Genomic DNA, 24,475 nt, shown 5'->3' on the forward strand with positions numbered 1-24,475 from the left:
GTGTCTTTGCTGAAATCTGTTTTACTTTATTGTTTTTAAATGGTTGTTCATATCATATATATGACCACCATCAGAGAACATAAGCATTCCTCTGTTTATGGAGGTAATAACGGATGCCTTCATCTCTGTATGATCATCGTGCTTTCTGCGACAGGAGCAGACGATATAATGACCTCATCATATAAACAAGAAGAGAGGTGAGAGAAAACTGCATCAGCATGACTGCAGCTGCTGCAGAGACGCTGAGGGGGGGGGGGCAGGAAGGCAAAGGTCGCATCAAATCCAACATCAGCATTAAGATGCTTCGACAGATATTGGAATTTTGTTCCATTATTGTTGCGTTATTGCTGTTTTGTGAATGGAAATCTGAAACAAAAACATATTTTGAGAACTGAAAATAAAAATCCCTTTTTAAGCAAAATTAAGTTCTTTGAATAATTTTGCTGTTTTCTTAGATTTCCTTTTTTTCAACAAAAATAAATGTTTAACTTTGCTTTTCCTATTTGGTCTATTTTCTCTTTATGTTTACCTTATATTTTATATTTTGTTTTAAAAAGAAATGTTTTAATTGTTTTTCTTTTTCAGATATTCAACTTTTTTTCTCAGATTAACCTTTTTGAATTGTTCCAATAGAAAAAAGTTAAAATCAATCCACTGGACTTTGTTTTCAAGTTTAAAGAAGTTTTTTTCAATTTAAAATGTCAAAAATAGCGTTTAGCTAGTAGCCAAACAAAGCCTTTTTTTTTATTTTGAAATCATAAAAATTGAACCGGACCAACGAGTCCACCCCGTTGGAATGGGGGTCGTTTGGTTCTTTGCTAGCCTGCAATGCCCCAAGCTTCCTGGATGGGAAGCGAAATGTCTTCAAACTCGGAAACAAACTCCAGTAGATTGTTTAATAACTTTTTTTTTGGACTATGACTTTATGAATTGCATTCTTTACAAAATGCCTTTTAAAGATCAAATATCTTTACTAGTGGGTCAGGCTTTCCTCTGGATGAAGGTCAAAGATGCATTTCTGTTTGCATGCATGGATTTATCTTAATATACTGTATATACAGGTGCTGGTCATAAAATTAGAATATCATGAAAAAGTAGATTGATTTCAGTAATTCCATTTAAAAAGTGAAACTTGTATATTATATTCATACATTACATACAAACTCATATATTTCAGATGTTTATTTTGTTTAATTTTGATGATTACAAATGACAACAAATGAAAATCTCAAATTCATCATATCAGAAAATTAGAATATTGTGAAAAGGTTCAAAATTGATGGCCCCTGGTGCCACACTCTAATCAGCTAATTAACTCAAACCACCTGCAAAAGCCTTTAAATGGTCTTTCAGTCTAGTTCTATAGGCTACACAATCATGGGGAAGACTGCTGACTTGACAGTTGTCCAAAAGACGACCATCGACACCTTGCACAAGGAGGGCAAGACACAAAAGGTCATCGCTAAAGAGGCTGGCTGTTCACAGAGCTCAGTGTCCAAGCACATTAATAGAGAGGCGAAGGGAAGGAAAAGATGTGGTCGAAAAAAGTGTACAAGCAAGAGAGATAACCGCACCCTGGAGAGGATTGTGAAACAAAACCCATTCAAAAATGTGGGGGAGATTCACAAAGAGTGGACTGCAGCTGGAGTGAGTGCTTCAAGAACCACCACACACAGACGTATGAAAGACATGGGTTTCTGCTGTCGCATTCCTTGTGTCAAGCCACTCTTGAACCACAGACAGCGTCAGAAGCGTCTTGCCTGGGCTAAAGAGAAACAGGACTGGACTGCTGGTGAGTGGTCCAAAGTCATGTTCTCTGATGAAAGTAAATTTTGCATTTCCTTTGGAAATCAAGGTCCCAGAGTCTGGAGGAAAAGAAGAGAGGCACTTCATCCACGTTGCTTGAAGTCCAGTGTAAAGTTTCCACAGTCAGTGATGGTTTGGGGTGCCATGTCATCTGCTGGTGTTGGTCCATTGTGTTTTCTGAGGTCCAGGGTCAACGCAGCCACATACCAGGAAGTTTTAGAGCACTTCATGCTTCCTGCAGCTGACCAACTTTTTGGAGATGCAGATTTCATTTTCCAACAGGACTTGGCACCTGCACACAGTGCCAAAGCTACCAGTACCTGGTTGAAGGACCATGGTATCCCTGTTCTTAATTGGCCAGCAAACTCTCCTGACCTTAACCCCATAGAAAATCTATGGGGTATTGTGAAGAAGAAGATGCAATACACCAGACCCAACAATTCAGAAGAGCTAAAAGCCACTATTAGAGCAACCTGGGCTATCATAACACCTGAGCAGTGCCACAGACTGATCGACTCCATGCCACGCCGCATTGCTGCAGTAATACAGGCCAAAGGAGGCCCAACTAAATACTGAGTACTGTACATGCTCATACTTTTCATGTTCATACTTTTCAGTTGGCCAACATTTCTATAAATCCTTTGTTTTTATTGGTCTTCAGTAATATTCTAATTTTCTGATATGATGAATTTGAGATTTTCATTTGTTGTCATTTGTAATCATCAAAATTAAACAAAATAAACATCTGAAATATATGAGTTTGTATGTAATGTATGAATATAATATACAAGTTTCACTTTTTAAATGGAATTACTGAAATCAATCTACTTTTTCATGATATTCTAATTTTATGACCAGCACCTGTATATTGCTTATTCTTAATGCACCTTTTTTAAGTACTATGCCAATATGTGACGAGCGAATTTCTCCGCTGTGAGATCAATAAAGCTCATCTAATCTAATCTAATCTAATCTAATCTAATCTAATCTAATGTTAGCAAAAAATTTTCTTGGCCAAGAGTGCGAACTGGGAATGTGATCTCTAAAATTCAATCTGAAAGGAATCCAATTTGTAGAAACCCTTTCTGAAAAAAAGATAAATTAACAAATATAAAAATTCTCTTTAACAAAAAAAATTGGAATTTAAACAAAAAATATTTTTTTAAATGAAAATAAAGTTACTTTCACTTATTTTAATTTATTAAATCTTTAAAAGGTTTATTTCTGGGTTGCATTTTTTTTTATAATTTAAATTAACAAACATGTTTTTTACTTACAACAATAATGGCACCAACCCACTCTAGAAACATTTATCTAATTTAGAAACTTTTGCAGAAGTTGCTCAAACCGGATTTATTTTTGGAGGTGAAAAGGTCAGAATTGGGCCTTTGAGACGTGATAAATATCAGGAGGGATAATTTGCTCCATGCTGTGTGGTTGCAGTCCTAGAGACCTTGCTAAGTTTAAACGTCTTAACTTTATGATCAACAGCCGCGCCCTGCTGCGCTGACACAGCCTGTTAAAAACGACTCCACCTGCATTTAGTCCTGCAGGACGTGAGAGATTCTTCCAAGCCTTTCTCAATTTAGCAAAGTTATTTTTAGAAGGTTTGGTTCTTTCACATCTAGATCATGATTGTTGCATAACTCTTTTAATTTATTATGAGGAAATATAACCCATACAGATTCAGCAATATCCCGACAAAAAGCCGATAATTGATCATTTGATCATTCTCATCATGTTCAGCCTTTATTTTCCTCTAATGTCCAGCTTAGATCAGTCTGATTATAGGAGTTTTAGCTCTGAGAGTCACTTATGAAGAAACTGATCCGACAATCTGTTCATCATAAAATCCTGCAGATAGAAACTAAATATTTGGATCTCTGCAGAGATTTTTAACAAAACTTCTCCATCATCGACGTTTAACAACCTCCTCCTCTCCTCCTCAACTTTGCACCTCCTCTTCCTCTCCTCCTTTTCCCCTCAGAATGAATTGAAGTGATCTGGATCATCAGGAGTGGGCTGATGAATGTCGACCAGCTGCTTGATGGATGGAAGGATGAAGTTGGAAAGGTTTTCATCTAGAAAAAGACGCTGTTTCTATTTTTGTCCCAAATAAAACAATCATTGCTGCTGGGATTCTTCAGCAATCTCTGTCCCAACTGATGAAGCACATCAACGCAGGCGGTCATATCAACTTCCTCTGATATCATAAAGCATTAGACAGGAAATGAACTCCACCATCTGTAAACACAGCCTCCGATCACCTTCTGTCATCTTGAGCACATCTGAGTTAATCATGTGAACTTCCTGTTAGCCGTGGAAGGAAAGCCCACACAGGTTCTCCCTGCCAGCCTGATGGACACAGCGGGCTCCGCGGGCCTTTCCTGCTGGAAACCAACATGAGGCGCCAATCAGATCTTTCTGTGGAGAAATGTTCTCAGATGGATTTTTTTAGGTCTAATGTCTGACTCCAAGCATCCATCCTGATTTTTTCTTTTTACACATCTCAGCATTAAAATAAAGAGTAATTTGGTGTCAGGCCTTATGGCAGTGATTGTTCTTGTCGGCAGGCTGAGACTCTAATGTAATGCTTAGAAGAAATCAATGCCTGGATGTGCCATAATTTTCTTCAACTGAATAAAAAACAAAACTGAAGTAATAATCTTTGGACCAATAGAGGAGAGATCTAAAGTTACCTCACAGCTTCAGTGGCTTCAGCTAGTAACCACTGATCAGGCCCGAAGTCTAGGTGTAGTGCTGGATTCAGACTTGAACCTCCAAAAGCATTTAAAGACAATTACAAGGTGGGCTTTCTATCACCTGAAGAACATTTCCAGGATTAAAGGACTAATGTCTCAGCATGATCTGGAAAAACTAATCCATGCGTTTATTTTTAGTCGAATTGATTACTGCAACGGTGTTTTCACAGGTCTGCCTAAAAAGTGGATCAGACAGCTGCAGCTGATCCAGAACGCTGCTGCCCGTGTCCTCACTAAGACTAAGAAAGTAGAGCACATCACCCCAGTTCTAAAGTCCTTCCACTGGCTCCCTGTATCTCAGAGAATAGACTTTAAAATCCTTCTGTTAGTCTATAAATCTCTGAATGGCTTAGCACCTAAATGCATCACAGACTTGCTATCAGTGTATCAACCCTCCAGACCACTCAGGTCTTCTGGCTCCAGCCTGCTCTGCAGACCTAGAACCAGAACTAAACATGGAGAAGCAGCATTTAGTTCCTATGCTCCACTTATCTGGAACAAACTTCCAGAAAGCGTAAAGCCTGAGTTCCTTTAAATCAAGACTAAAAACACATTTGTTTAGGATTGCCTTCCACTGTTCTAGTTAAACAGTTCAACCAAAACATATTTTCTTTAGTCCAACTGTTTTTAACATTCTTTTTTTGTTTTTTGCCTTTTTAATTGTATTTTATAAAAAATTTTTTTTCCTACTTGCTTTGATTCTTTTTTTATCTTCCTATATTTTAATCATGTAAAGCACTTTGCATTGTCTTTGTACTGAATTGTGCTATACAAATACATTTGCCTTGCATTGCCTTGCCTAATTTAGGAGTAAAGGTCATATATTTCCCAACTGTATCACAACTTCATTTCCGTTCTTTCGTTAATGCATTCTAAAATGAAAATCCATAACTTTATTAAATCAAACCAACAAAACAATCTCTTTGATACATGTGGACACACTGGCATTAAAATTTGAAATCAAAATTTCCCTTTAAGGATTAATTAGTTAAAGCAAAATAAACAAAGAACTGGTTCCACTGGAGCCTGCCCACCTCTCCGTAGATAACCAAACATTTTTAAGCCACTGTAAATTTAAAACATCCATTTTTAGTATTACTACGCATTTGAAATTAAATTTACTGAGAGTTAATTTAGTTCTGTAAAGTGGATAAGGGATTAGAGGAATGGAAAAAACCACAGAAAATGATTCCTCGTCTCATTGGTTCTATCTTGGCGAAACTGTGGCTCCAACTTTCTTATAGCTCATCCTAAACAGTTTGGTTATCCTGAGCTGTTTTCTCTATCTGTGCTGCTAGATGTTTGGGCTGAAGGATCACATGGGGACGTCTTTTCCTCTTTCTACTTGATTTTATTTCTATTCTCTCATGCTGGAATATTTTTCAAGTTCCACTCATAACTTTATTCTCTCTCCGCTTTTTAATGCCCCAGTCGCTTCATCTGGTCTGTTCCCGTTTGGCTGTGACTCAAACCTGGATTGAATATCGGCTCAGTTGGAATTCATGGGCTGCATCTTCCAAGGACGCGGCCTACCTGGAATGGATCCTTAGAAGTCCTTGAAAATGAGTAGAGAAGAGTTTTGGCTGTGAATTCAAACAGGTCTACCCTTCGGCGGCTTTTACTGCCGTTAGCAACCACGACTGTTTCTTTTTAATTTTTGTTTCTTTTTTATTGTAAAGTGAACAAAGACTGATGAGAATCCAGAGTGGAATAAAGGTTCCAACCAGCAGGAACCAATCAAATCAAATGTAATGATTGATTTCTATCTTAGTCAGTTAAATAACCTGCTGCTGTCATTCTGCACATCTCTGATGTTGCTGCTATTTTCAAATTACTGTAAAAATGTCCATAGCTGCATATTGCTTATTTATTCTCCAGTTTTATATTGTTAAAACACTTTACAGGATTTTATTGTTTTATCTTTTAACTCGCTATTATTTTATTGTAAGACATTTTTCTAAGGTCCACATTTGTGTGACCATTTCAATCATCTTTCTGCTGCTGTAAATTTGCAGATCGTGGGACAATAAAGATATTTTCTATTCAATAAAGAAGGACATTCAGGTCCATTTTGTTTCATCAACCTAGAATTATGTCTGAGCTCTAAGAACCAGAAAAGAATCTCCATAAGGACTAAAAATAAAATATGTAAAGATGCTGAGGTTGTCCTGACCCTGAGTTTCCCTCAGATCGACCCATAAACCAGCGTCTGTTTGGGCCTCATTCATCCTCTGAACTCTGATCAATTATCACTTTATTAGAAGCAAAGCCTGGAAGATGAACTGAAGAACCGGAAGTAAGAACTACGACTAACAAAATAAAAGCTTCCTCAGAGACCAGAAGAACGGGGCAGAACCACAGGAACCTTCTCCATGTCTGCGGCTCCATCATGCTGTGGGCCGCTGGTTCGCCTCAAACTGAGTGAAAAGAGTTTAAATCCCTGCAGTCTGATCCGGTGGGTTATATTCTGGCCTTTAAAGTTCTCTTCAGGTAATGTTTTCTATAATGACGTGTTTTAGAGTTTCCAGTGGATCAAGGTGGATCCCTTCAGTGATTCCACGGAACCAAAAGACCAAACAGTGAGTTTGTTCCGCAGAATCAGAACCTTTTACTCTGAAAGCCTCAGACTGGAAGCAGATCTGCTCCGATCGGGTGAGACCAGCTTTCCAGCAGTTCTCAGAGTTTGGACTTTGCAGCCGGACGTGTTGGATCCTGATCATGGACCTGGTCCCCCCCCTGCTCTGACCCCCCCACCCAGCTGGCCCCGCGGAGCTCCAGCATGCTGCATCCGGGAAACGAGTCCTCTCGCTGGTCTGAGGTCCAGGAGAGCAACCAGACCTCCGGGGAGCCCGGAGCGGAGGTGGTGATCGTGCCGGTGGTGTTCGGGCTGATCTTCGTGATCGGAGTGCTCGGTAACTCCCTGGTGATGCTGGTGATCGGCAGAGTGAAACCCAGCGGCGGTGCGCGCGCGCTCAGTCCCACCAACATCTTCATCGTCAACCTGAGCGTGGCGGATCTGCTCTTCCTCCTCTTCTGCGTCCCGCTCCACGCAACCATCTACTCCTTACCAGAGTGGGTATTCGGAGCCTTCCTCTGCAAGTTCGGTCACTTCTTCACCACGGTCAGCATGCTGGTCAGCATCCTGACGCTCGTGGCCATGTCCGTGGACCGTTACATCGCCGTGGTGCGCTCCAAGAGCTCCGCGTGCGTCCGGAGCCGCAGGAAAGCGCTGGTGGGGCTGTGCGTCATTTGGAGCATGTCGCTGCTGTGCTCGGTGCCGGTGGCTCAGAGCTATGTGCTCACCAGCCACCCCAGCGCCCCCAACAAAACATTCTGCTGGGAGATCGGCTCCGGGGCGTCGCGGCGCCCCTACAAGGTGTCCATCCTGATGCTGGGCTTCGTGCTGCCGCTGCTGCTCATCTGCTGCTGCTACATCAGGGTGAGTCCAGGCTAATGTTTCACTGCTGCTGCGGCTGTAAAACACGCGCTAAGAACACGAGCAGAGGCCAAAGGCCGCGCGCAATCCTGCTGAGCCGTGCGTAAAAACCTGCTTCAGGGGCGCGCGCTCACCTGCGCCGGCTCAGCGTCCCTAAATAAAAACAACAGGTGAACAGGAAGAGAAAAACAGCAACATCAGAAAGCAGGCGGCTCATGGGTTGAAATGGTTTTATGGTTGTTCAGAATGAATCATTGTAAAGTGGTTAAACTGGTTTATTATCAGGACACAAATTATGGAAAGAACAGAGAAACAGAAAAGTTAAGATTGGTTCGTTCATAGAGATTCATTCAGACAAAAAAAGAAGAACTTATTGAAATATGATTGGAAAAAAGTCAGGAAGAACCGCAGCCTGAATTTGAACGTCAGTAACATAAACAAAGAAAATGAAAAATTGTTGATTAGTGTTGATTAATCTAGGAAATGTTTTCTGCTCTTCATCCATCTTCTGACACTTCAGAGGTGCTTATCTCCTGCAGATTATGAGTGAAAGGGCAGGACACACCCTGGACGGGTCACTGGGTCACTGCAGGGCAACCAGCCACACTCACATACAGCCCTCCATGCACCAGGGAGACCCTACTGGGAGTGGAACCCTCAACCTAGCTGCTCCAAAGCAGAAGCTTTATTGTTCTCTGTCCTTTTTTCTTCCATTCTCACACTAATATCCTGACACAATAGTCTTTTTTTTTTTATTGATATACAACATATGTGTCAAAATCAAGGTCTGTGAGCCAAATCCGGCCTGCCAACAGTTTTCTAGTCCTAAAGAGAATCAAAATAAAGCATAAAATTAGGAGTTAAGTTTAAATAGATTAGATTAGATTAGATGAGCTTTATTGATCTCACAGCGGAGAAATTCACTCCTATTGGCATAGTAATAAAAGAAGGTGCAAACAAGGAGGAAAAAGGTGCATTAAGAAGAATAAACAATATATATATATATATATATATATATATATATCTATATATATCTATATATATATATATATATATATATATATATATATATATATATATATATATATATCAAGTATATATATTTTATTTATTTATATAAATAAAACAGTGAACTCTTTGTTGGTGAAACGATAAAAGAAAAAATTTAATTTCTACAGCTGCAAACTGACCTTTTAAAGGAGCCCAGTCACGTTTTCACACTTTTCAAAAAATAGTAAAAAACATTCAATCCTGATAGAATAAGGTTATATACACCAAGCATTCTATTCAGTGTATTTCTATAGCTCCAATTCACATCATGTCATCTCAGGTCACTTTCCAGTTCACCAGATCATCCAGTCAGATTGATTCAAAGTTTTCTATCTAAGGAAAACCAGCTGATTGCATCGACTCATTGACCGGAATCTCTACTCATTGTTGTTGTTTTTTAGCCTAAATAGAATTCCAAACGTAAACAGAGGTGGCGCCATCTGCTGGCAGAATCAAAGAAGTACCAGAAAGCCAGACGCTGATTACTAACTGAAGCTCGATATTCCTGCAGTGCTTTGTCATAAAGCAAACAGCTCAGTGGGACTGAAGACTAACAGATAACGGAATAAACCAATCTAAAACTCTAAGATCCCAATTCTTTACAAACAGAAACAAGAACAAAGCAACAGTAGAAGACTGCTGCTGAATCTACCTATGATGTTGTTTGTACTTGGTCTATATAGGGGCCAGTCCCAATCTACCCCGTAACCCATGTTCCTGTCAGGGTAGTGATGTCCCAATTCCTCTTGTAGGGGTAGAAAACAAAACAAGAGGTAACAAACTAAATATTTTAAATGCTTACTTGGTGGGGAAGGGCCAGACACAATTTCCCAGAAAACATGGCGGACTGGGATCCTACTGAGCAACACACAGTTCTTTTTTAACTTTTGAAAGCTAAACAAGCCGTTGGCATCCCTGGGTTCACCAGATTCTAACAGACAGTGTTCTGGAGATAGGGAACAGCTAGGTATCAGTGCGAGAACACCGGCAGAGAGAACGAGAACCGAGACGAGGCGTCCAGACCTGTCCTCCTCTAGAGCTACGAAACCACAGTGGTAGATTGAAAAAGCCAGCTGGAGAAACGGTGTCAGAGCAAGGAGAGGCTACGGTTGGCCTGAGCTACTTATAGAGGCTAACTGTCGTAGGAGGACGTCAGTAGATGAGATTACTCCGCCAGGCAGATGGCCACTCTGAATATGGGGGAGAAGTTGCTGGTGGATGGGAGGGGGGGACAGTGGTACAATGGAGAAGTCTATCAGGGAGACAGAGGGTGGAGAGGCTACAGCTGGCCCCGCATCGTTTCTTGAGGCTAATTTTGGGAGATGGTAGGATTACAGCGGTGGATCCGTGTTGCCTGACAGACAAGCGCCGTAGAGCAGGAGAGAAAAGACATCCTCCAAGTCTGCGCTGGAGGTAGGACCATCAAACAGTCCTTCTGGGGCTAAACTAAGACACAACCTCTTAAGAGCATTCCCACACTTCATTTTTTGTAAATATTGTTTTTCTATCTTCCATTTTGATAAAAAAACAAAACAAAAACTCGTGTAATTTCTTGTATTCCGTAAAAGTTTAAAAAACAATCCCCTGGACTTGGTTTCCAAGATTTGAAGACGTTTCTCCACCTCTCCAGGAAGCTTTCTCAATTCAAATGTTTGGATCTGCAGTGAGTTTGAATCTTTATATAAACCAGGCCTTGTATTGCTTGGAAACGTGCAAATGGTAACTGATGAGCGGGTCGTTTGGTTCCATTGTTAGCCTGTAATACCTGAAACCTGTCTATGATTCTGAGGGTCGGTCGTTAAGGAGTTATTGTTCACCGGCTGAAAAGAGGAGGTACTTTGTTCCTCTGTGATGGGGTGGGGGGTGTGGTGATATCTGGAAGGGATCATGTCTACGATTGAATTGTAAGTTTTTGGAAGCTGGAATCTGAGTCCTCCTCCTCTGATTAAAGTTGGTTTTTCTCTCTTAACATAGATGGCTTCCTTCCTCTCAAACCACTTATTTTCTTTATCCAGAATGTGGACATTCTGGTCCTCAAAAGAATGTCCTTTGTCCACAAGGTGTAGATGTAGCGCAGAGTCTTGTCCAGAGGAGGGCGCTCTTCTGTGTTGGGCCATGTGTTATTTATTATGTGTTATTATGTGTTATTTTAAACATAATTTAACATTAAGATCAAATGCAGGTGTTTATGCATCCATGTTATGCATTGTCTTTTTCAATAAAAAACAAGAAAACAGAATATTTGTCCATTTTAAAATCTAAAGTGTTTTTGGAAGTAGAGAACAACAATCAGTTTGTTCCATAAAAATTAAAAAAATATGCACTGGACTTGGTTTCCAAGATTTGAAGACGTTTCGCTTCCTCTCCAGGGAGCATTTGAATTGAGAAAGCTTCCTGGAGAGGTGGAGAAACGTCTTCAAATCTTGGAAACTAAGTCCAGTGGATATTTTTTGAACTTTTACGGAATGACTATGACCTGGATGACTGAGAACCTTCATCAGCATAACAATCAGTTTGGTTTATAGATAATTTCCTGATTCCCATATTTTCTCAAACCCCTGAACTGATGGTTTGTTATTTTCTTTCTTTTTTCTGTCTTAATGTTGGCAGTGGGCTTTAGGCTGCCCTGCAAGGCTTTAAACCTGGGTTTAACCGGAGACTAAGCCATTCTCAAGCACATATCAAGGAGCTCATTCTGAGCCTGGATCCAGATTTATTGTTGATTCTGTTCATGGTGGAGAATCCTGCTTCACAGCAGCAGGTTGAGCCAAACATCCTCTAAATGTGCAGGGTCATCTTTGAGCACGCCATTTCACTTTTCTTTCACCAGTTCACCGCAGTTCTTCCAGCAGTCCACACTTTCTCTGCTCTCTTTTTCTCATCATCTTCTCCTTCTTTCCCATCGCCCGGCTTGCCACAGGTTTGCCTGCTGTGTCTAAAAGTAGCAGCAGCAGCAACCCAGACTGACAGCTCATTGGCTCATTTGGATCACGTGCAGCCTGGAGCCGGACGCTCCCCAGGGCTTTACCGTAATAACAGGAGAAGAGGGGCAAGTTAATTTAGACACTGTCATTGGACAACATGCAGTAATTATTAAATAAATATTTTTAATCAGATTGAATCCGGATTAGCCAGCCAGTGGGTCTGGATCCGGACCGCGGCCCGCTAATCTGTGACCTCTGTTCTAGAGAGGTGGACCAAGAACTGGACCTAGCGGCACTCCGCAGGATAATTGTGACCCAGGTGTTAGAATGGGGTAAAGTGAATCATCTAAAGGTTTAACAGAAGAGCCAATCTGTGATGCAAGAGGAGGAATAAAGAACCGCAGCCAGGATGTGTTGAACTCCATTTGTTAAGGCCTGCTGGTTAACTGGGATATTGATGCATCTGCAGAATGAACGCTGGTCCACATGGTCCAACACAATTGCATTAATTCTCATAGAAATGAATCAGGTTACAGATCAGATCAGTTTGTTTCAGGCTGCCCCTGCTGGTGGTCATAATATTGTGCCTGAACAGTTGGATTATTTTTTCTTAGAACAAACCGGCTCATGTAGAAAGTCCATCAGCAGGTTGCATCAGGTGGAGTCTCATCCGAAGGTGAGCAGATGGTCTGCAGACCATCCATCAGAGAATCCATGACTAAATGGAGCAAAGACGGGTTTAGTCTGCTGCTCCTAACTGTCTCCATGGTTACATACTGTTCTTCCATATGATTTAAAACCAGTTTATGGTGAATGAAAGTCAAATCGTTATGCATTTATCTGTGGGTTAAAGGATGTGATGGAAATCAGTGACCTTCAGATGTTCTGAGCAGGTTTCTGGATCAGATGATAACTGATTGCATGTCTGGGCTTTATTCCCGCAGGTTCTATGGCACCTCCACAAAAAGATGAAGAACATGTCCAAGAGGTCTGAGCTCTCCAAGAGAAAGGTGAACTTTTCCTCCTCTTCTATTCAGCCGCCTTGCTCCTGGTCAGAGATGAAACCATCAATCACCTGATTGATCACTGAACTCATTCAGTAATCTTATTATTTTTAAGCTCCGGCATCTAAAAGAGGTCATTTGCTGAAAGAACAAATCAAAGCAATTTCACAAAACATAAAAACACTTTTGCATTTAAGATGGAAAAACTTTTTTCGTTTGCGTTTGAGCTCCATCCAGAACTCCTCAGCTAGAAGTTTTAGCTTCACCAGGTTCTGATTGTGAAGAAAATCTGCTATGCAGCAACATCTCCTCTGATTCAGTCCATCCATCTTCTACCGTTCCTTCATCAGCGTAAAGGGGCTAGCGCCTGTCGGTAGCAGCTTATGGCTGAAAAGCGGGTTTGCCCTGGAAAGGTTCCGGTCCAATCAGGAAATAATCAGGAAATAATTGTTGATTAATCGAGGGGAACCAAACAAATAGTTTAGTTTCTGCTCTGCTGAAGTCATAACCAATCAAAGCAGAACTTTGTCTGCAGCTCAGTACGTTTATTCAAATGGAACCAGTGAATGCTGATGTGGACCCAGAACCAGACCAGAACCAGGTTTCTTATTCCGGTTTACTTCCATCCCTGCATGCAGAGAGTGGGATAGACTTTCTGTATTAGAACCGGATGGATGCCACTCTGAGGACCGGAAGTGGAGCTATCACCATGTGGGATGGAGTCCTTCTAAAATCTAGATCCTGGTTCTGCTCTAAGTCTGAATAGAGGCTCAGTCCACGGTCCAGGCTGTGGATCTGATGCATCAGACTGGGCCCTGGCTGGCAGGCGACAGTGTGCAGACGTCCTGCAGCAGCAGATCACAGATCAGCTGGAGGCAGACAGTTTACAGCAGAGGTTCTGCTGCTCCTCGGTTCGCTGCAGGGGAACAAAGGCTGCTGGGTAAATATTTAGACAGCAGAACTAAGAATAGAGGAGATCCCCTCTGACAGCCGTCACGGTTTCATTCACAGAACGAGATCTTGGCACTGCCTCAGCCGGAGAGCTGACAGCAGCCTTGGTCCACGCCGCGAGGAACGGCAGAGATCATCAGGGTTCCTGGAATAATACCAGCCGCTGTGAAGTTTTATGGATCTGCCGAGAATGATAAGAGACATTATTAATTCTGCTGAACCACACCAATAAAAAACAAACACATCAAGTCATAAAATATAACCAGAGTTCATTAAGTAATCCTGTCAGAAATGATAATGAGCCGCTGGAAATGGGTCACACATCGACCCAGAAAGGAGCCGTTTACACTTTATGACTCCTTAAATAAACTTTCCTTCAGACCTTCGGTTTCACTGAACGCTCCAGTAAATCCAGACAACTTGCAATTTCAATCGGCTTGATGTGAAACCTCTGAAGCTGTTTACGGTCGGATCAAATCACAGAAGCTGGAGGCGGAGTTCGGAAGTTGTTCGGAAGTGGTTCTCTGCTAAAACACCAACAGCTTCATTCTGGTCACCAATAGAGCCTGATGTGGTGCAGCTGAGGACAAACAAAGATTCACCAAACAAAGAAAAGATACAGGTGCTGGTCATAAAATTAGAATATCATGAAAAAGTAGATTGATTTCAGTAATTCCATTTAAAAAGTGAAACTTGTATATCATATTCATACATTACATACAAACTCATATATTTCAGATGTTTATTTTGTTTAATTTTGATGATTACAAATGACAACAAATGAAAATCTCAAATTCATCATATCAGAAAATTAGAATATTACTGAAGACCAATAAAAACAAAGGATTTATAGAAATGTTGGCCAACTGAAAAGTATGAACATGAAAAGTATGAGCATGTACAGCACTCAGTATTTAGTTGGGCCTCCTTTGGCCTGTATTACTGCAGCAATGCGGCGTGGCATGGAGTCGATCAGTCTGTGGCACTGCTCAGGTGTTATGATAGCCCAGGTTGCTCTAATAGTGGCTTTTAGCTCTTCTGAATTGTTGGGTCTGGTGTATTGCATCTTCTTCTTCAATATACCCCATAGATTTTCTATGGGGTTAAGGTCAGGAGAGTTTGCTGGCCAATTAAGAACAGGGATACCATGGTCCTTCAACCAGGTACTGGTAGCTTTGGCACTGTGTGCAGGTGCCAAGTCCTGTTGGAAAATGAAATCTGCATCTCCAAAAAGTTGGTCAGCTGCAGGAAGCATGAAGTGCTCTAAAACTTCCTGGTATGTGGCTGCGTTGACCCTGGACCTCAGAAAACACAATGGACCAACACCAGCAGATGACATGGCACCCCAAACCATCACTGACTGTGGAAACTTTACACTGGACTTCAAGCAACGTGGATGAAGTGCCTCTCTTCTTTTCCTCCAGACTCTGGGACCTTGATTTCCAAAGGAAATGCAAAATTTACTTTCATCAGAGAACATGACTTTGGACCACTCACCAGCAGTCCAGTCCTGTTTCTCTTTAGCCCAGGCAAGACGCTTCTGACGCTGTCTGTGGTTCAAGAGTGGCTTGACACAAGGAATGCGACAGCAGAAACCCATGTCTTTCATACGTCTGTGTGTGGTGGTTCTTGAAGCACTCACTCCAGCTGCAGTCCACTCTTTGTGAATCTCCCCCACATTTTTGAAGGGGTTTTGTTTCACAATCCTCTCCAGGGTGCGGTTATCTCTCTTGCTTGTACACTTTTTTCGACCACATCTTTTCCTTCCCTTCGCCTCTCTATTAATGTGCTTGGACACTGAGCTCTGTGAACAGCCAGCCTCTTTAGCGATGACCTTTTGTGTCTTGCCCTCCTTGTGCAAGGTGTCGATGGTCGTCTTTTGGACAACTGTCAAGTCAGCAGTCTTCCCCATGATTGTGTAGCCTATAGAACTAGACTGAAAGACCATTTAAAGGCTTTTGCAGGTGGTTTGAGTTAATTAGCTGATTAGAGTGTGGCACCAGGGGCCATCAATTTTGAACCTTTTCACAATATTCTAATTTTCTGATATGATGAATTTGAGATTTTCATTTGTTGTCATTTGTAATCATCAAAATTAAACAAAATAAACATCTGAAATATATGAGTTTGTATGTAATGTATGAATATAATATACAAGTTTCACTTTTTAAATGGAATTACTGAAATCAATCTACTTTTTCATGATATTCTAATTTTATGACCAGCACCTGTATCTTAATCACACAACATTAGAAATAAGTCCACTTTCTCCTGTGTAGCACATTTCTTTCTTTTTCTGAGCTTTTGCAAAGTAGTGATGCTCTAAGGTGAGTCCATCCAGGCTCAGACTGGTGATCTGTGATAGCGGCATTTACCCGGTGGGTCGGTCCTAGTTTCAGCGTGCGAGGGTCGGCCCTCTTTCAATCAGCGGCTCCAACACTTCCTCTACCTGTGACAGTAAATAACTGAAGGAGCTCATGAACTAACCCAATGTTAACCACCTAAATGATGCATGCAGTATATAGAGCCCTTCCTTCATGCTCACCCTGTCATGTTTGGGTTCTGGTTCCTAGCCCACATGCAGAACACACACACAGAGACTGGGGAAAAAGTTCAAAGGTTTAATTAATAAATGGTACAGAAAACAGATCAGGGGGGGTAATCAGGTCCAGGGCTGGTCACGACTGGGTTACTGTTCTGGAGATTGAGCAGAGCGGCAGAGGGGGGAACCAGGAGGGTTCAGAGGCTGTCGGCAGGCTGAGGGCTTGGTGGAGGCTGAGCTTGGTAAAGAGCTTGTAGATCACCAGGTTTGAGTTTCCCTTCCAGATTCTTCTGAGAGCCGGCTGGCAGGTCATTGGCAGGTTAACAGATCTTTGACTGGTTTGGTTCTCCAGGGTTCTTCTGAGATCAGACAGACAGATTTCCAACAGAGAAACTCTTCAGGGGGTTTCTGGTTTCAGACGGGTTCAACCTGGGAAGCAGAGAAGACAAAATGGATCAGGTTCAGGTTACAAAGTCAGGAGACAAGACAGGCAGGTTGGCTCAGGGTTTGCTGTACCATAACTGACTAACACTCTGGCACTGGAGTGTTGTCCGCAGCCTGCTTAAGTACTGGTCTCCTGATGAGCAGATGAGAAACAGCTGGTGAAGTCAGCTCAAGCTTCAGGAGATCCAATACGCCCTCTGGTGGAGAAAGGTAGACAGAACCCCAGATCCCAACAGTAACATAAAACCCCTAGGAAGGGATCCTCGGCGCCCTCTGGTGGGCAAGCCTCAGAATCCCAACACATCCTTGTGACCATTGGCATATGGTGTCATTTTCTATTTCTTCAAACTGTAAAATCTTTGCAATAAACTAAATTATAATAAAACTAAAATGCTTTCTTTAAACCAAACTACGATGTTCCTCTTGAATTTGGTGAATTTATGTTAGAATATTTTGCAAAACTATGTTGTGGTGCATGATGGAGTTTTGCATCTAGAGGCTAACGTTTCCTGTCTTCCGTGCATTGTTGCCAGGTTGGGATGCTTCGGAAAATCGTTCCCAGTCTGAGACCAGCTGTGGGGCTCTGGTTGCCTTTTCCTCTCTTTGCTCCTTCTCTTTCTGAATTTAGAAAACTAAATTGATCAGAGTTGATATTCAAGGAAAACTAAAAAAAATTCACAGGAGGTTCAGGGAACGCATAAGTTTATAAGTTTGAACTAAGCTTTGATGTGCAAGTGTCCTGCTGACATTTAGTTTGTATTCTGATGTTCTAAGAAAGGCGACTGATATAAAGCAGCAGGAAATGGAAATGAGTTGATTTAGTTTGTTTTACAGTGTAGAATCACATCAATGATGTAAAAAATGGAGAAAAGCTTCTGGTAAAAAAATAACGACTGAAAGCTACTGGCTGCAGTCGCACTATGTTGGAATATGAATGGATGAATGAAGGATGGATTTATGGATGGATGAATATATAAAATCCATTTCAGTTTATTTATATAGCAGCAATTCACAGCACATGTCATCTGAAGGCGTTTTACAGAGAATTGAATCAGATTATCCTGATGGATCGGTTAATATTGTTTCCAGTCATTGACTTTGCAGGATTTGCGCCTTCTTTATGCATAGAAAGGAAAAACTCCCTTTTTAACAGAAGGAAACTTCAGCAGAACCAGGATCAGTCACAGTGTCGCAGCCTTCTGCAAAGATTGACGGCTTCAATGAGACAGAAACAGACAGATTACTAGATGTGTACATTTCCTCTCCAGTGACATTATGTTTTAACGTATCTAAATTATCTTCCTATGAAGAAATGCCTCCTTTTTTCTGGTGTCTAAAGCAGCAGGTAAGGCGACATACTTTCAACAATAACATTCATCTTTAAAGAGATTAATGAAATGGTTACCCGCTGCAGCAATGTTCTGTTATACAGAAGAGATAAAAAAGGGAGCAGATTCTTTAAAATGTATTTCTGCATTATCTGATAAGGGTCTGCAAAAGTAAAACCTTTTTGGAGGACATTTTAAAGTAAGCTTGAAGGCTACTAAAGTGCTCAGAGAGGACAGAGTTGTGAAGAAATATTTCTATTTCTTCACATTCAATGCAATATATCAGCACAAGTTCAAAAAGTATGAAGATAGGAATATGTGGGGCAGTGCAGATTCTGAATAAAACTAAAAGGGTCTGAGCTTCAGAAGCAGCAGCTGCTGGATGCGCCGCATCAACCAATGAGAGAAGCTGATCTGGGAGCTGGCAGGGAGTCAGACGCAGCACTGCTGATGCAGAGCGCTATGATCACTCCTCTGAAACAGTTTATTAACGCCTAAATTAACTTCAAATGTAGAAACCTGCCGGCAGAATATGTTGGCTTTTATTATCCTGCTGCCTGCAGTTTGGATTACGAACATGAAAAAAACCTTCCAGTCGCCACGAACAGCAGTGGAAAACCGCGAAGAGGCGACTTGGCTAGAGGCTGCCATTGAAGGGGATTCCCAGTGACAGAGCACCGCTGCTGTACGGGGGTCTGAGTAGGTCAGAAAAGTGAAATGATATTTGAAGTCAGGATCGTAGTCTGAAAGAACGGTGGATTTTCTCACTTAAAAACATATTAAAACAATTTTTTACCCACTGATCACAGCTAATATAGCTGCCATTGTTCCAGGCAAAGAGAGGATAGAGTATCTCCGCCCAACGTGCATCAGACCCACTTTACCACCGCGCAGCTGGAGCAGCAAAGATGCTTCAGCCGTGCGTCAGAACTAAACTTGGACAACCATCAAAGATGAGGCAGCACGCGCGTTTCTGCTGCTCCTGCTGTTTGCGGTCACAGTAAACTTTGCAGTGTTAAACTAACACTTTAAGAGTACATTTGGCCCCCACTAAGTCAGAGCAAATTTACACTTAAAGGAATAGTACACCCAAAACATGATTAGCCTTCATTTTCTACTCACCCCCATGCTGAACAACACCCTGGAGTACTTTTTTGATATCTCAAATGCATCTGGAGATCTGGGAGGCTTCTTGCTGTCTGCTGACATTCAAATAATGGAGGTCTATGGCGCCCGAGGCAGAAAGGTCCATAAAAGTCCACAAAAAACGTGTCAATATTCCTCCATACTGCTCGTCCAATGTATTCCAAGTGTCCTGAGTGGGTAGCGTCCAGAATTTACTCGAAACGAAGTCATTTAGAATGTTTTTAGAGCATAAACAGTAGTGTATAGGATTTCCTGAAAGCGCGTTCACGAGTCTACGGAAACCGCGGCAGACCAAACCAGATGAAAGTGCGCATTCAGCTCGGCAAAGAACTCATGCTCTTCCTCAACACTGAAGTCCTCAGACATTTTTCTTTCGTTGTTTCTTTCTTTGCACAGGTAAACAGCACATTTCTTCTTCTACGCTTGCATTATCGGCAGAGCAGACGCTGAATGCGCACTTTCATCTGGTTTGGTCTGCCGGCTTCCGTAGCGTCCTGAACGCGCTTTTAGGAAATCCTATACACTACTGTTTATTTATTTATCCTTTATTTAACCAGGTAATACCCATTGAGATTAAAAATCTCTTTTGCAAGGGAGACCCGGCCACGATAGGCATCAAAATTACAGTAATGACCAGTACTTTTTTTCATAAGAAGTGAACATAAATAAGATGGAAGCGCACCAAGAATAGCCTTATATATAAATATATACCAATGACAAAGCCTCCGTGTAGCCAAGGCAGACCACCCTACACCAGAATACAGCTCACAGTGATGGGTGCGAGCTTTACAATTAGTAACAAATCTCAATGATGCGTGACAGGCTGCGTCAATCATCTGCAGGCATTGAGCAGATGAATGCATATATAATATATCACCATAGTCCAGCACAGTTAAAAAAGTGGATGCCACCAACCGTTTTTTACATTAAAAGAAAAGCACAGCTTATTTCGAAAGTAAAAACCCAATTTTAGTCTCAACTTTCTCACCAGACAGTGAACATGAGGCTTAAATGATAGGTTGTCATCAATGACAATACCAAGATACTTATAAGTTGAAACAATCTGTATTTCACGACCATCAAGAGTAACCACTGCAGGAACATTCAGTGACCTGTTCTGAAGGTCTGTGAAAAGCATACATTTAGTTTTTTCTGCATTGAGCACAACTTTCAACTGTAGCAAAGTATTTTGGACCACATTAAAAGCATTCTGTAAGTGTGCAATGGCTTGTTTAAGAGAAGGTGCACAGCAGTAAATAACTGTATCATCTGCATAAAAATGAAAATTTGCATCAGACACATGCCGATTAAGATCATTTATATAATTAGTAAATAAAAGAGGGCCTAATACAGAGCCTTGTGGAACCCCTTTAAAGATTGGTAAAATACCAGATTGAACACCATCATGCTTAATGCACTGAGTTCTGTCACTAAGATAGTTTGAAAACCAAGAGACAGTTTTCTTTGAAAACCCTGATTTAAGAAGCCTAATCTTTAGAACATCATGATCCACCGTGTCAAACGCTTTTGACAAATCAATAAAAAGTGATGCACAGTGCTGCTTCTTGTCACGAGCAACAGAGATATCATTTATCACCTTTATTGCAGCTGTGATGGTACTATGTTTTTTTCTAAAACCTGACTGAACTGGGGATAAAATGTCCTGGGCGTGCAAGAAGTCATGCTCTAAAAACATCTAAAAACATGCTCGAAAAACATTCTAAATGACTTCGTTTCGAGTAAATTCTGGACGCTACCCACTCAGGACACTTGGAATACATTGGACGAGCAGTATGGAGGAATATTGACACGTTTTTTGTGGACTTTTATGGACCTTTCTGCCTCGGGCGCCATAGACCTCCATTATTTGAATGTCAGCAGACAGCAAGAAGCCTCCCAGATCTCCAGATGCATTTGAGATATCAAAAAAGTACTCCAGAGTGTTGTTCAGCATGGGGGTGAGTAGAAAATGAAGGCTAATCATGTTTTGGGTGTACTATTCCTTTAAAGTCTTAGTTTATCACTGCAATGTTTACTGTGGTGTGAACGTAGCATTATACAATAAGAAACAGAAACAAAAAAGGTAACTGTTAACTAGCTCCACAGGCAGACGAGCCTGAACCAGTTTGCATGTCAAATACATGTCAGATATTTGAGAACCGCCACGGTGGTGTCATCCACGGACTTCTCCTCCATGTTTGCGCTGTCAGGCAGCAGAGCAGTCATTGGTGAAAAGAGACCACAGCCAGTGTTGAGGATCAGTTGGACTGTTGGTACGGACGTCCCTGATCCAGGAGGAATGTCATGTAGATAAAGGATGTCTGGAAGGAGGGTATTAAAGGCTATGCTAAAGCCAATGAATAGTGTCCTAACTCAGGTGTTAGGATACTGTAGATAAGTCATTGTCAGGTTATTGCTAATAGGATAGCATCCTCTGTGGAGCAAACCTCCCTGTGGGTTAACTGCAGACTGTCCAGGTCAATGGAGACGATGTCTTTGATGAACTCCATGTCGAAGATGTCCAGTAAAACACCTGAAGGGTCTGACCCGACAATCTGGACCTGCAGCCTTGTTGATCTTCCTCATAATGCTTGATGCAACTGCAGGACTAGAAGAGCTCAGGTTGATGTTCAGGCCTCCCGCTGAGTATGTCCAAGTCTGTGAAAAAGCTCTATAAGACTATAGTTGGACTATCAGGCGTCCATATTGGTCTGTTTGGATGACCCGCCTGTTTGATGGTGTTAGTAAAACAACATAAAGCTTGAGTAAAAAGCCTCTCCACCACCTCACAGGAGTCTGTCTGAAGGAGCGACGCTCATGACAACCTGACTGAAGACAGGCTGTTTCTGCAGAGTGATGAGATATTATGGAAAATAGGTCCAGATCAGAAAAAGATGAGCAGGAACACCAATAGTTGGATATTCAGACATAAAGGGACGATTATATTTAGGAAGCAGGATGGGGGGGCATTCTTTATGTAGGACAAGTGAATGGAAGGAGAATCTGGATGCATGGGATGGTGGGAGTCCCAAGGAGACGTTGATGATTAGCAGTTTTTTCAGTGTAAAGTCTCAGCAGACTTGGAATCATATTTTAATTTAAAGATGAAAGTTGATGGAAAAACTATACAAAATTTTTATTCTCACAAAAATATCAACAAAGAAGCATCATGAATTCAGTCACAGCCTAATTTTTATTGAGTTTATTTCCATTCAGTTCAGTTTAATCCATCTCACTGCGCTTTAGAGACAATCCAACCCGATCATACGGACAGAAAGAGGTTAGTTTGCTGTATGACAAACGCTGTGCTAAAAGCGAAATGAGAAGCTGCTGTAATCACACCCCAAAGGGAGACCTGCCCCTACATATTGCTGCTAAACAGAAAGGTTTTTCTGCTCTGGCACCCAAATAAGAACCAGAAGCATGATTGTCTGATCTCCTGTCTGGTCCAGATCTCTCATTCCCTACTGGGGTCTGGAACCAGCAGACTGCAGTAAACCAAGCAAGCTGCTTTTTCCTTCTTTATAGTCTACACTCAGAAATATTCATAACTCTCGATTACTGTTATTTTACTAAGAAGTGTCTCTGACAGGAAATGAGATGCTTATCTTGTAAAAATAAAACAGTTAAGAAGAATTATGGCTTGAATTGAAACTAAAGCTGATTTAACCGACCTTACAAGTGGTTTCATTGATTTTCTTTTTCTGTATATCAGATCCGCTTCGTGGTAAAGTGCCTTGAGGCGATATCTGTCGTAAATTGGCACAGAGATAAAGTGTAGGGAATCGAATCACAGTGATCCAATCCTTCTTAGCGTTGCTGTTTACATATATCCTGATGACTTCTTGGAGGGCCTCCTTTCCATCACCCTAATCTGTAGCTGACTAAACAGATTCTCTAAGATATCCAAGCCAGGACTGACTGGGTCACTATTATGTGTTTCTGGAGGAATATGCAGCTAAAAACAGATATAAAGCAGAGGTATGCATAACCTCTAATCAAAAATCAATTAAACCAACTTCTCCTCCGATCTGACCCTGCATCAATGTCGGCCTTCTTAACCATCCCACAGACAAAGGTTAGAAACACCTGGAAGGACCTCCTTCTGACCCCCCTGATAGCCTCTGGTTATCTCTCAGCTTTACTGTTTTACCGGATGGTGCAGAGATTAAATGAACTTCTCCTTTTGTTTCCCCTAATGGGTCCCCAAGGCCACGTGGATTCCTGGTCTCTGATCCAGCTTACAGAGACCAGGAATCCAGTTTGAATTTTTTACTTAAAGTACTTTCAGATGTTTGTATTCTAGATGTGACCAGACTTTTCCTTTTACACTAAATTTGATAGTAAGTCTCAAAACTGATTTAAAAATTGAGAGTAAGTGCCTTGTGGATGATACAAACATAAGACGTTTTCTTGCTTTATAATTTGGATGGGGGAAACTAGTAGCCTGACGTAGTCCGACTCAATTCTAGTCAGAATGAGTCTGATGCTGCTCCATAGAGCTGTGATTATGGGGCGTGTTTCGAACGAACCAGGAAAAAAAATGCCTCTGCACTCAATTGGATAGACCTACAACCAATAAGAGCAACGGAGTGCGTGACGTATGTTAAGCGACGCATAGTTGTTGTCAACAGAAATCAAAGCGTGCAGTTGCACGCCTAGAATAAGAAGATGAGCCTTGATGGCGTTTCTCTGTTCCTCTTTTAAAATTAATTTGCTGTCGATATCTTCTAGAACAGACCTAATAGCAGAATCTACTCACCTCAACTCTCCAGCGGCAGCCATTGTTGTTGTCACCCAAGCGCGCTTTGGTCACGTGGTTGATTACGTTACTGTTGATCATCTGTCCATCATCGTATAAAGCCCGCCCTGACAATTTGATTGGATCGCCAGAGGGTGGGCAATCATACTCGCGCTACTATGGAGCAGAGCCAGACCGAACTTCCCGACCTCAAACCTTGTGGGCGGGACTAAGTTCGGAATGGCACCCAGGCTAGGAAACAAAGGGTTCAAAAGAATTTTATAACAATTTTTTGCCTTTGGACTAATCAGCAAAGTAGACTCAAAGATTGTTGCTACTCC

General features: G+C 41.5%; 1 protein-coding gene across 1 annotated transcript in view; it reads left to right on the forward strand.

Annotated features, from left to right (window-relative positions):
• The first annotated feature begins 7,242 nt into the window (after positions 1 to 7,242).
• galr1b (galanin receptor 1b) overlaps positions 7,243 to 24,475 on the forward strand; it is a 31,695-nt gene continuing 14,462 nt past the window's right edge. Inside the window, exons 1-2 of the mRNA XM_038306576.1 lie at positions 7,243 to 8,007; positions 12,923 to 12,988. Coding sequence (XP_038162504.1) covers positions 7,348 to 8,007; positions 12,923 to 12,988 — 726 coding nt within the window. The 5' untranslated portion in view covers positions 7,243 to 7,347. The remainder of the gene's footprint in view (positions 8,008 to 12,922; positions 12,989 to 24,475) is intronic.

The sequence above is a fragment of the Cyprinodon tularosa genome, unplaced genomic scaffold, assembly GCF_016077235.1.
Source record: "Cyprinodon tularosa strain WSP-4 unplaced genomic scaffold, ASM1607723v1 ctg586, whole genome shotgun sequence".
Classification (NCBI taxonomy): Eukaryota; Metazoa; Chordata; class Actinopteri; order Cyprinodontiformes; family Cyprinodontidae; genus Cyprinodon; species Cyprinodon tularosa.